Source organism: Panthera uncia, assembly GCF_023721935.1.
Source record: "Panthera uncia isolate 11264 chromosome B2 unlocalized genomic scaffold, Puncia_PCG_1.0 HiC_scaffold_25, whole genome shotgun sequence".
In the NCBI taxonomy this organism is placed as follows: Eukaryota; Metazoa; Chordata; class Mammalia; order Carnivora; family Felidae; genus Panthera; species Panthera uncia.
Genome location: NW_026057581.1, coordinates 23172631 through 23185056, shown reverse-complemented (window position 1 = coordinate 23185056; position 12426 = coordinate 23172631). Strand labels below are relative to the sequence as shown.

General features: G+C 42.9%; 1 protein-coding gene across 3 annotated transcripts in view; it reads left to right on the top strand.

The window, feature by feature from the left end:
- The window catches only part of FAM50B (family with sequence similarity 50 member B), a 31013-nt gene extending 19693 nt beyond the window's left edge, over positions 1-11320 (top strand). The window contains exons 1-2 of one of the 3 annotated variants that reach the window (XM_049655093.1): positions 7062-7170; positions 10017-11320. In XM_049655093.1, the coding sequence (XP_049511050.1) occupies positions 10097-11107 (1011 nt within the window). In that variant the 5' untranslated portion in view covers positions 7062-7170; positions 10017-10096 and the 3' untranslated portion in view covers positions 11108-11320. Of the gene's footprint in view, positions 1-7061; positions 7171-10016 lie in introns of those variants that run through there. The other 2 variants (XM_049655091.1, XM_049655092.1) reach the window with 2 other exon arrangements.
- The last annotated feature ends 1106 nt before the right edge of the window (positions 11321-12426 follow it).

Below are 12426 nucleotides of genomic sequence, written 5' to 3'. Positions count from 1 at the left end.
AAGATGTTCAACGTTGCTCCTTATCAGGGAAATACAAATCAAAACCACACTCAGATATCACCTCACGCCAGTCAGAGTGGCCAAAATGAAGAAATCAGGAGACTATAGATGCTGGAGAGGATGTGGAGAAACAGGAACCCTCTTGCACTGTTGGTGGGAATGCAAATTAGTGCAGCCGCTCTGGAAAGCAGTGTGGAGGTTCCTCAGAAAATTAAAAATAGACCTACCCTATGACCCAGCAATAGCACTGCTAGGAATTTATCCAAGGGATACAGGAGTACTGATGCATAGGGGCACCTGTACCCCAATGTTTATAGCGGCACTCTCAACAATAGCCAAATTATGGAAAGAGCCTAAATGTCCATCAACTGATGAATGGATAAAGAAATTGTGGTTTATATACACAATGGAATACTACGTGGCAATGAGAAAAAATGAAATATGGCCTTTTGTAGCAACATGGATGGAACTGGAGAGTGTGATGCTAAGTGAAATAAGCCATACAGAGAAAGACAGATACCATATGGTTTCACTCTTATGTGGATCCTGAGAAACATAACAGAAACCCATGGGGGAGGGGAAGGAAAGAAGAAAAAAAAAAAAAAAAAAAGAGGTTAGAGTGGGAGAGAGCCAAAGCATAAGAGACTGTTAAAAACTGAGAACAAACTGAGGGTTGATGGGGGGTGGGAAGGAGGGCAGGGTGGGTGATGGGTATTGAGGAGGGCACCTTTTGGGATGAGCACTGGGTGTTGTATGGAAACCAATTTGACAGTAAATTTCATATATTAAAAAAAAAATAAAAAAATAAAATAAAATAAAATAAAATAGTCACGGGGATGAACAGTACAACATAGAGAATAATCACAAAATTATAATGGCTTTGTACAGTGATGGTAACTTACACTTAATATGGTTGGTATTTTGTAATGTAGATGATTGTTGAAGCTGTATGTTGTACACTTGAAACTAATATAATATTATGTGTCAACTATACTTCAATTAAAAATTTAAAAAACAGGGGTGCCTAAGTGGCTCAGTAGGTTAAAGTGTCTGACTCCTGATTTTGGCTCAGGTCATGATATCACGGTTTCTGAAATCAAGCCCTTCATCGGGCTCTGTGCTGACAGCATGGAGCCTGCTTGAGATTCTTTCTCTCTCTCTCTCTCTCTCCTGCCCCTCTCCCCCTCTCATGCTCACTTTCTCTCTCTCTCTCTCCAAAATAAATAAGTAAATAAATAAATTTAAAAAAATTTTTAAATAAAAAAATAAAACAACTCAGAGAACTGTATAAGCAAAAAACAGAGTCAAATTTACAGTTTTTAAGTTTAAAAAAATTAAAAACGACTTTGGAAAGTCGTTTCCAAAGGGCTTCAGCAGTGTCTCACATATATATAGCAGGGCTTCAGCAGTGTCTCACATATATTCCCGTAGTTAAGCAACAACAGTTATCAACAAAATATCCTCCTTCCCTCCCCACCCCTGCCCCCACAGAAGGTTAAACTATCAACCAAGACATTGGGACAATGCTTGGGTCAATAGTTTCTTCTAAATAATAAGTCTTGGGCCAAGAGTTTCTTCTAAGTAAGTGCTAACTCAATAACAAAATGTGGCATTATGGCCAGGGCTATGGTATCACAATATGTGAAGACCAAAAAGTCCAAGATCTAATCAGCTCATGTGTGCACCTCCCCTACCCCAAGGGACAGAGTCAAAAGCCATGTTATATGGACCTTAGTACGCTGTGTGTCTCACATTTTATCATCAGGAAATCAGTCCAGTGGGGACTTCTGAAGCTCGTGCCAACTATAATTAATAACACAGATTTTCTATCACATGTGCCCTGACTAGTGTCTCTGGAAAAGAAAAATGTTATTTAGAATTTGTGAAAATTTGTAGGCAGTAGGTATTTGTCAAAACTCATATAATGGCACACCAAAAAGAGCAAGTTGTATTTTGTGTAAATTAAAAAAAAAAAAATGTTAACCTTTGGGAAAAGCCTATCTCAAACTGTAACGTAAGACACATTTTAAGCAACTATTTCACGTCTTTTTGTTTATTAGAGCTCAAATTAAAGTGATAGGTGGTAAGAATGTATACCATGAGGTTGGTTCTTCTTTTGTCGTTTAGTTTATTACTGGAAACAGAAAATACAAGTCAGCAGAGAGGTCAAAAATGGAGGGTGGGGAGAGTCTGACCTGTTAGGAACCTAACAGGAATTAGGAATTGTTAGGAATTGTTCTGTTTATGTATTTCACAACCATCCTATTAATGGGGTAGTATCTTCCATGTTTATAAGCTGTTTAAGGACTAAATCCTAATAGTGATAGATCAAGTGAACTACATAATGGTGATCACAGGTGATACCAAAACTCCTCTGGGGCTGCTGGAACCCTGGAAGATCATAATGGCTTTAGGAAAATTATTAACTAGTCTGGCTTTCCATGAGATCTAAACCCACCAAGTGGTTAGCACGTTTGGAGTGTGAGTGCATTTTACAGAAAGCTCCAAGGTGCTCCAGGGTGGTGGTTCCCTGGGAAGCAGAGTGGACATCCAGGAGCTTTGGCTGGTATGAAGGAGTTCTCCAGAAAATGACTGATTAAGAAAACAAGTTCACATAGAGTTAAACAGTACATTCTGTCGGCTGTAATGATGTTGTCATTTACATGACACCATAAATAATCCAATGAATATATTAACACCATAAGTGAGATTTCTTGGTTTCTGGTTTGCATTTACTTCAGCGTTCCTTAAGGGTGTGGTCCTTTCCTGTTCACCCAAAGTCAACACTAGGTTCAGATATTTTCTTACCTCAAAATTTCATTTTCTGAATTTATTGAGCAATCATTCCCCATTCACCTCCAGTGCCAAGAAGTGGGTATCTCAGGGTAATCTCTCCTCAACTAGCTTCATTATCTATGAATCCTCTAAACTATCTTAGAAGCAACCCCAGGAACAGGTTTAAACCTCTTGTAAACCCAGTGTCCCCCAACATGCTGGACCCCATGGCACTAGTGGGTGTTCAGTGTTGGCTCGGAACAGTGTCAATTATGGCTGTCATTGAGCTCCAGCCAAAGGTCCCGCAAAGTGACAGGTGCTGCTCTGAATGATGAATTCTTCATCCCATGATCACTCCCAGTGGGGAGAAAATAAATGGTTTTTCATTTTTTTTAATTTTTTAAATATTTATTTTTGAGAGAGAGAAAAAGGACAAGTCAGGGAGGGGCAGAGAGAGAGAAGGGGACAGAGGATCCCAAGCAGGCTCTGTGCCATAGACAGCAGAGAGCCTGATGCGGGTTCAAATTCATGAACTGTGAGATCATGAACTGAGCTGAAGTTGGACACTTAACTAACTGACCCATGCGGGCACCCCCAAAATAAAGGTTTTGAGAGAATTAACCAATCTCACTACTGTCTCTTCACTATAATCTGAACCACCCATTTTCAGCAAAGCAAGAAGAGTGGGGTGGCGTTTAGATACCAATAATCTCCATTGACAACATTATAAAAAGCAAGACGGGACACTGACCAAGGACCAGAGTTGGCTCTAACACCCACATGGCTGGTGATGGAACTAGGCCAACCTCTGATTTGGAGCTGTCTTCTGAGGTCAATGTAAAAAGCCACATTCACTGCACTTTCAAAAAAAAAAAAAAACATCCTTGGAAAAACTGTGAGTGACAGTGTAGTATTGTAATGCCTTCTACATGTTTCTACACAAAATAACACTTCCCTTTACTACTTTTCCTCTAAGTGTTCAGTGGGAGAAGATACAATCCTGATTAGTTTAGAGTATTTTCCCTTCTGAGTAGACAACTGACTTTTTATTTTTCACTGACTTTTTTCTATAGGTATGAGCTCCTTGCCACCCCTCCCTCACCCCTGTTATCTGTCATGTCCCTTCACTTCTCTGGCGATACTTCTAAAAGCTGTGTTTCAAGTGACACTTTGCAATCTTAAACAAAAGATGTGTACCTTTTGAAAAAAAAAGAGAATCAGAGCTTCATCTCCTATTTGCCCTTCACCCCAGTTTGCCTCCACCAGCCTGCAGCCGTGGAGGTACAGGACAAAACTCACCACAATTCCATTGCTGATTAAACTGTAAGGAACATAGGGGTGCCTGGATGCCTCAGTTGGTGGAGCGTGGGACTCTTGATCTTGGGGTCGTGAGTGTGTGGAGATTACTTCAAAGTAAATCTTCAAAAAAAAACTGTAAAAAACATAAAAGTATATTATTACATATGACATTTGCCATAGGTTTCTCAAAAATGCCTTTTATCAAGTTCAGGAAATTCCCTTCCACGTCTAATTTGCTAATTTTCATTTAGTTTTATCTGCAGGTATTGGAGATGTTATTAACATGGTTATTACATAGGTAGATATTTTAGTATCAAACTATCTTTGAATAGGGCCTACTTTCATATGCATGTGTTCATAAACTGCTGGATTCAATTTGTTAATATTTTGTTTGAGATTTAAGATTACCATATAATTTAATTCCTTGCATTTTAAAAATCTGGTTTAAATATTAACAACTTCCATAATAATGCCTTCTTCCTCCGTGAGTTGGCCAGATACTTCAATTTATTGTAGGGAGAAATTAAATCTTAATCCACCATATGAAGAAGTCAATAGATAAAGTAAAATTGATTAGCCACAAAATAGCAATGTAAGAATTACTGAAGAATAAGAAAGTAAATATGAGAAGAAACATCTGATGGGATTGGAAGGAGTTGCTTCTAGAGAAAAGAGCGATAAAACTGGGCACTGCTTGATTTGCTTTTGTTTTATTTTATTTTGTTTGTTAAAATAATCATTCTAGGGGTGCCTGGGCACCTCAGTTGGTTAAGCGTCCGACTTTGGCTCAGGTCATGATCTCACAGTTCCTGGGTTCAAGTCCTGTGTCAGGCTCTGTCCTGACAGCCTGCTTCAGATTCTGTCTCCTTTTCTCTCTGCCCCTCCCCCACTTGTGCTCGGTCTCTGTCTCTGTCTCTCTCTCTCTCAAAAATAAACATTAAAAAATTTTTAATAAAAAAAAAATAAGCCTTTTAGGGGTGCTTGGGTGGATCAGCTGGTTAAGCTTTTTACTTCGGCTCAGGTCATGATCCTGTGGTTCATGAGTTTGAGCCCCACATTGGGCCCTCTGCTGTCAGCACAGAGCCTGCTTCAGATCCTCTGTCCCCCTCTCCTTCTGCCCCTCCACTGCTTGCTCTCTCTCTCTCTCTCTCAAAAATGAATGAAGATTAAAAAAAAGTAATAATCCTTTTAATATTACTTTTCTTTTAAAACCATGAATATGTATTACTTTGATAAAAACTAAGGTGCAGATTTAGTTTCACAAAACTCAGAGATATTTATGGTGCAGAATCTATTTTGAGATCTGTGACACCTTCTTCCTTTTCTCTAGTGAACATATATTAAACTTGTGGCTTGTTTGTCCAAGCTCTTTCCAGCCAGTACATTTTGCATCTCCCTCTCTCTGAACACGTGAAACTTCTTCCCTCCACCTTGCAACATCCCCAAATATTGGATTTCTCCCAAGCAAACGTTGGAAGACATTTTTAACCCCCTCCCCCTATTAGAAAGCATGCAATAAAATCATTTTTATATTCATTTAAAATATCCTACGAAGGACTTCTGGTCTGGTGACAGAATTCTGTAGAGGTCAGGCACTGGTTGGTTGGAGGTTTTTTTTTTTTTTTTGGCATCTGGTTGAATGATAGGTGCTGTGGCTTTGGTTGGACAACTAATTCAGTATACACTGATGGATGCTGGAGGGATCCTTGAGTGATGATGCTGTCAGGAAGTACTTCCTAGACCCAATTTGGGCTGATTGGGAAGTGTTGCCCTTTACAGACGCTGGTCCACCAACCAGTTTCATGGTAAGGCTGACTCTGGAGATGAGCTTATACACGCCACTTGTTGGATGATCATTTTAAATCAGAATTAAGACTGATGAGAGGTAAACTGCAAACCAATCATGACAAAAGGTATTCCTTTGTTGATTTGTTCTTTTTGTTTGTGATGGAAACTGATTATCTTTGTTTTCTGTTAAAACAATTAAAGCAGTAGCTTTTGAGTTTTGTGGGATTTTTAAAAATTGGCGCCACTGGTTTGCATATTTGCTTTATTTTGTTGCTAAATGGGAAGGAGGTGACATTTTCTTTAAATTAAAATTTGCATATTTAATCAGCATTTCAGATTCCTTGGAGCAGACTGTTGCTCCCTTCCATCTATTTGTGTTATTGTCATTGTTGATACAGTGGAAGAGTTGAAAACAGTAGACTTTAGCTTGCTGGGGTACTTTTCATTGAGGATTGAGATCACAAGCAACTATCATCTTGGGACCCGTGGGGTGGGGGGAGTTCTTAAAATCAGGACTTCAGACTCTAAGAATAAAACTGCTTCCTTCTGTTATTTGTTTTTCTTGTCAACCTTTTCGAAGAATTTAAGACTAACTCTCTTAATTCTGGAGGCTGACTGGCTATGGTATTTGAAGACTGTGATTGAGTTAAGACAATGGATGCTAGATAACAGGAAGAGGAAAGACGAGGTTTGGGGACTATATTGACATTTAGATTCTGATTAGATTGGAAAAGGGCAATTATAGTTGATGTGGTCATATTATATTTGATTGGATTAAAGTGTGGCTGGTTGGATTATCTAATTGAAAAAGGAGGTGGCCAAGCAATCTGATTTATGTTATATCTAATAAAGGTAATCACACAGGGATCCTGGAGAGAAGAGGGTATCGGTAACTTTGTATATCTGGGGGTGGCAGGGGTGGGGTCACTGGAGGCTGCTAGAGGTTTTCTATAGGGGATAACCCTGAAGATGATCTTGAAGGCTGGCACAGTGGACAGCAGGCTTCTAGGAAGGGTATGTCCAAAGGAAACAGTTATGAAAGGGCATCTGGTACTTAAGAACACTAAAATGTTCCAGGTGGCCACTGTATGGTGTGGAGTGTTGGGAAATGGGTGGATAGGTTTGGTGATTAGGGACCTGGTAGGAAAAAATTTAACATTCCAGTTTTATCTCAAAATAGAGAGTTGGAGGAGATTTTCAAGAAAGGGAGTGACATTATCAGATATATTTTTTATGAGGACCACTGGATTATTTATAGAAGATAGACAAGAATGAGAATACACTGGGGCACCTGGGTGGCTCAGTCAGGTAAGCCTCCGACTTTGGCTCAGGTCATGATCTCACGGTTCATGGGTTCCAGCCCAGTGTTGGGCTCTGGGCTGACAGCTCAGAGCATGTAGCCTGCTTCAGATTCTGTGTTTCTCTCTCTCTCTGTCCCTCCCCCACTCATCCTCTGTCTCTCTGTCTCTCTCTCAAGAATAAATAAACATCAAAAAAGTCAAAGAAAAAGAAAAGAAAAGAATGAGAATATACTGATGATAAGGCACTGATGAGGAGGCTTCAGGTGGAAAAAAAAGCACAATTGTTATCTTAAGGCCAGTGGTAGGAAAGGAGAGAAAAGGAAAACATATGAAATATTTTCTTTTAATTGGTTATGTGTGAAGGACAGTAGTCCAGGAAAATGCTTAGAATTCTTGTTTGGCCAATTTGGTGAGTGGTAACACCACAATATTTTCTCCTTGGCACATAGGTGCCATATTTTACTATCATATGAGAAAAGGTTTCTTCTTGAGGTTGTGCTCACAGGCATCACTGCTTTTAGAAGGACGTGATGAAAGTCTGGCATATATTTCACAGCCAGTTTTTCTAAACGTGGTTCCTTGAGGCACTGGTTTTGAGAAAAGTAAACAGATACTCTGTAGAGGAAGAAATGTTGAATAATCCAAAAAACTTTTGGGAAACATGAAATATTACACCCCCTTGGAGAGTCACAGTGGAAACATATCAGAGACTCACAGTAAAAAGACTCTTAAACTTTCTTTGACTCTGACTTTCCCGTATTTACTTGAGTTTAGAACTCCTTTTTCACAGAACACATATTTGGGGGGATTTAAGTAGACCAAATGCAGTGTTTGTGTTATGAAATTTGGGTAGGATTCGATTATCCACAAATAACTGTGTTTGAATCAGAAGACAGAACTGTATCCAGTGGTGTGCTGCTAAATGTTTACTGGCCAAACTAGGGGAGGTGGGGGAGGTAGGAGAGAGTGGAGGTGTGAGAGATACAGAAGGAAGCACAAAATAGTTGTCTTGGAGAGCAAGACAGCAGACTCCCTGAGGCAGCATGATAGAATTACCAGGCAGTTTTGAATCCCCATTGGAGGGTTGAGGTCATGAACTTCAAGTGAGGCTAGCCAACAATAGCAATGCTGTTTTCCTCAGCCCTGCCGTTTAGGAGTTATGAAGACAGGGGCTACATTTAACCAGGATTAGAGCTTTTCCAGGCAAGAATAACAGGAAGGAAAGGAGCATGAGAGATGAGAATCCATGCAATGTCTGGTGGGTAAGGAAGGAGTAAGCAGAGGGGGGTATGATGGAGAAGTGCTTTGGATCAGAGGTCTCGAACTATCAGAGGACAGTTGGAGTTAGGTTATTTATTCCAAGAGTAAGCAAACTGAAAGGAAAGGAGGTTCTAGAGTTCAGATTTGGGAAATGGGGCACTTGCTCATAGTGATAAGAGCTAGGGCATGGCAAAGGAAGAGGCCATCAGAAGTGAGAAGGTCTAGGTGTCTGGTAGGTTCTGTGGATGACATCCAGGATTATGACGAATAGAGGATGGAGGAGGACGGCAGTTGAGCCAGGTGTTAAACCTCAAGGATTCTGGAGGAAAGGGAATTCCAGAGATGACAGCAACAGCTGGGGTAGTATCACTGGGTTGCATGAGCTTCAAGGAAGCTAGGAGTTCTAAAAATGTAGAAGAAATGTTTTTGAAACTGCAAAGACATCCCACTTTTAGAGTGTGAGATGATGTGGATGTCAGAGGACATGGATGTGGATGTGATGTAGATGTCCTCTACTTTAGGAGAAATGGTCTCCTCAGGGAACAGCCGGCTTCCAGCATGAGACAAGAAGGTAAAGGGAAGGTCCCAGAGGTGGCTGAGGATTTAGGAGAGTTTGTTGATGAGGAGTGTCTTTCCAGAGGGTAGAGTGGAAGAGTTTGGGAGGGTGGGGATGGTTGGATGAGACCTTGTCTTGAGTTTGTGGGGGTGAGGCTCCAGAGGATGACGAAGCTGTAGTGCATGAGGCAGGATGGACTGGTCTTGAGGGAAGATGGTTGATTCAAGTTGAGTCCAATAAAATTAGGGAGAGGCTTCATTCCACTTTGGCTGAAACACCAAGAAGCATCCCTAGATGCCTCGTTTTCCACAGCAAGCAGGGCCATACCTACATTGCTTTTGCACACTTTAGTACTGGGCATTAGGTGGACTCAACAAATACTCACTGCAGAAATTATTCTCAAGGGACAACAACTAATACGGTCCTGCCTCACTTCTAACATATTAATAGGATCTTAGCTAACATTACCACCCTCTAGGAAAGTACTAAAAGATGCTTTTGTCTGACCCTTCTCCCCTCACTCACTTACCTCCTCAAGAAGAGTGGTGTATCTGATTGCGGGGACAGGTGCCTTCTCCTCCAGGGCCAACCTGGACATTTTCCTCTCAGACTCTGCTTTCCTGTGGTCAATACACCCAAATCCAGTCCCAGGCCCATTGCAGGCCTGCTTTCTTGGTTCCCCAACTCTTGCTTGACGGGGGTACCCAGACAGATAAGGGTACCTGGACGGGTGAAAATTTGCTGTAAACCAACCCTCTCCACGTACAGCTCTCAAAACCCAGCTTTGCAATGTCCAATATGGGAGCTATTAGTCACATATGGCTATTTAAATTTAAATTAATTAAAATAAAAGTCATTGTCTTGATGGCACTAGCCACATTTCAAGGGCACAATAGCCTCACATGGCTACACATCGGTCAGCACAACTACAGAACACTTCCGTCATTCCAGAAAATTCTAGTAGAATGCACCTCTCTGAAACATTAATCAAACCATTGTTATTGGCCCCTTTCTAACTCAAGTGTTTTTCATTGCAGCAGAATCCATGAGCTAGCCCGGAAACTCCCAGGCATCAGACAGGAACTGGAAACGAGAGTGGGCGTGCCGAGCTGCCAGCATGGCGCAGTACAAGGGCACGATGCGGGAGGCCGGCCGGGCCATGCACCTGATCAAGAAGCGGGAAAAGCAGAAGGAGCAGATGGAGGTGCTGAAGCAGCGGATCGCCGAGGAGACCCTCATCAAGTCGAAGGTGGACAAGAAATTCTCGGCTCATTACGACGCCGTGGAGGCCGAGCTGAAGTCGAGCACGGTGGGCCTGGTGACCCTGAACGACATGAAGGCCAAGCAGGAGGCCCTGCTCAAGGAGCGGGAGATGCAGCTGGCCAAGAGGGAGCAGCTGGAGGCGCGGCGGCTGCAGCTGGAGGCACTGCGGGAGAAGGAGCGCAAGCAGGAGCAGAAGCGCAAGATCTGCAGCCTGTCCTTCACGCTCGACGAGGGCGACGAGGGCAACGTGGATGAGGAGGTGGCGGCTAGGGAGCAGCCCACGTCGGCGGGGCTGAGCAAGAAGAAGAACCTGGGGAAGAATCCAGATGTGGACACGAGCTTCCTGCCTGACCGCGACCGCGAGGAGGAGGAGAACCGGCTGCGGGAGCAGCTGCGGCAGGAGTGGGAGGCCAGGCGCGAGAAGGTGAAGCGCGAGGAGATGGAGGTCACGTTCAGCTACTGGGACGGCTCCGGGCACCGGCGCACCGTGCGCATCCACAAGGGTGGCACCGTGCAGCAGTTCCTGAAGAGGGCCCTGCAGGGGCTGCGCAAGGACTTCCGTGAGCTGCGGTCGGCGGGCGTGGAGCAGCTCATGTACATCAAGGAGGACCTGATCCTGCCCCACTACCACACCTTCTACGACTTCATCATCACCAAGGCCCGGGGCAAGAGTGGGCCGCTCTTCAACTTCGACGTGCACGATGACGTGCGGCTGCTGAGTGACGCCACCATGGAAAAGGATGAGTCACACGCGGGCAAGGTGGTGCTGCGGAGCTGGTACGAGAAGAACAAGCACATCTTCCCCGCGAGCCGCTGGGAACCCTACGACCCTGAAAAGAAGTGGGACAAGTACACGATCCGATGACCCCCTTCCCGCTCCTCTGAGGCTCCCTGTCATGTCCCACCCCCACCTTGTCCTGCATATGGAGCCTTGGCGGCCCCCTGGTGACCTCCTGCCCACACCGAGGCAGCGACAGCCAGCAGAGGAAACGGTTTTCTGTACCCTGGAAATTCCAACTTAATTTGGTGACCTTCATTTCTTTCCCGAAATTTAATAAAGAGCCGAAAGTTCTCGTGATTCAAGTGTTGTCATTCTGTTGCTGATGGTTACTTTTGGTTTGGTTGTTTTGCAGGGGGTTGGGGGCGATTTTTAATGTTACTGTGTGAATTCATGATATGGCCACGTTGAGCTATATTGGAACCATGACTGGGCATACCATGGGACACAAGTGAGAGCAAGGGGTGCATTTTTGATCTGGGTCACGGTATTTAAAGAAGTACTCATGGGCATGGACTTTGGAGCCAAACTGCCTGTGTTTGATTCCCAATTTAACTTCTTTACCTGCTGTATAATTTGGGACAAATTAATTGAACCTCTGTGCCTCAGTTTCCTCTACTGTAAGTAGGGTAACAATATCTCTTATGTCATAAGATCTCTTTGGAGATTAAATAAGTATTTGTAAAGCACTTAGAACTCAGTAAATGTCTGTTATTCTTATGGTCTTGGTTAATTTATTTAAAGAACCACTATGACGCATTTCAGAACCATGTGAGGACAAAAGGTTGACCTGCCCACAACTTTAACCAAGATCAGGGGAGTTGGGAGGGGGCAGTGGCTCACGAACTGGGAGAGCAGACCCTTTTGAGTGATCCTTAGCTGGATTGTTTAGCCCCAGGGATTGGGAGTTAGTTAGTATAGCCTAGAGATCAAGATTTCTGTTTGCCTTTTGCCTCAAGCTCCAATATGGCTCTGCACAGTGCTGTTGAAGATCCTGTCTTTATTTGCCTTAAAGTTTTGATACTTGATTTAGTGTGGATTTCCTTGTGTTAATGTTGATTATTTAAAATATTGCAAAAAAAAAATAAAAATAAAAAAATAAAATAAAATATTGCATTAGGGGCGCCTGGGTGGCTCAGTTGGTTGAGGGTCAGACTTCAGCTCAGGTCATGGTCTCCCAGTTAGTGGGTTCTAGCCCCACATCGGGCTCCGTGCTGACAGCTCAGAGCCCAGAGCCTGCTTCAGATTCTGTCTCCCTCTCTCTCTGCACCTGTCCAGCTCACACTCTGTCTCCCTCTCTCTCAAAAATAAATATTAAAAAAATCTTTAAATATTGCATTAAAATATTTATCTTCATTACAGAGTTTTTGGGTGTTTCCACTCCCCACCTCCAACATTTGCCTTAA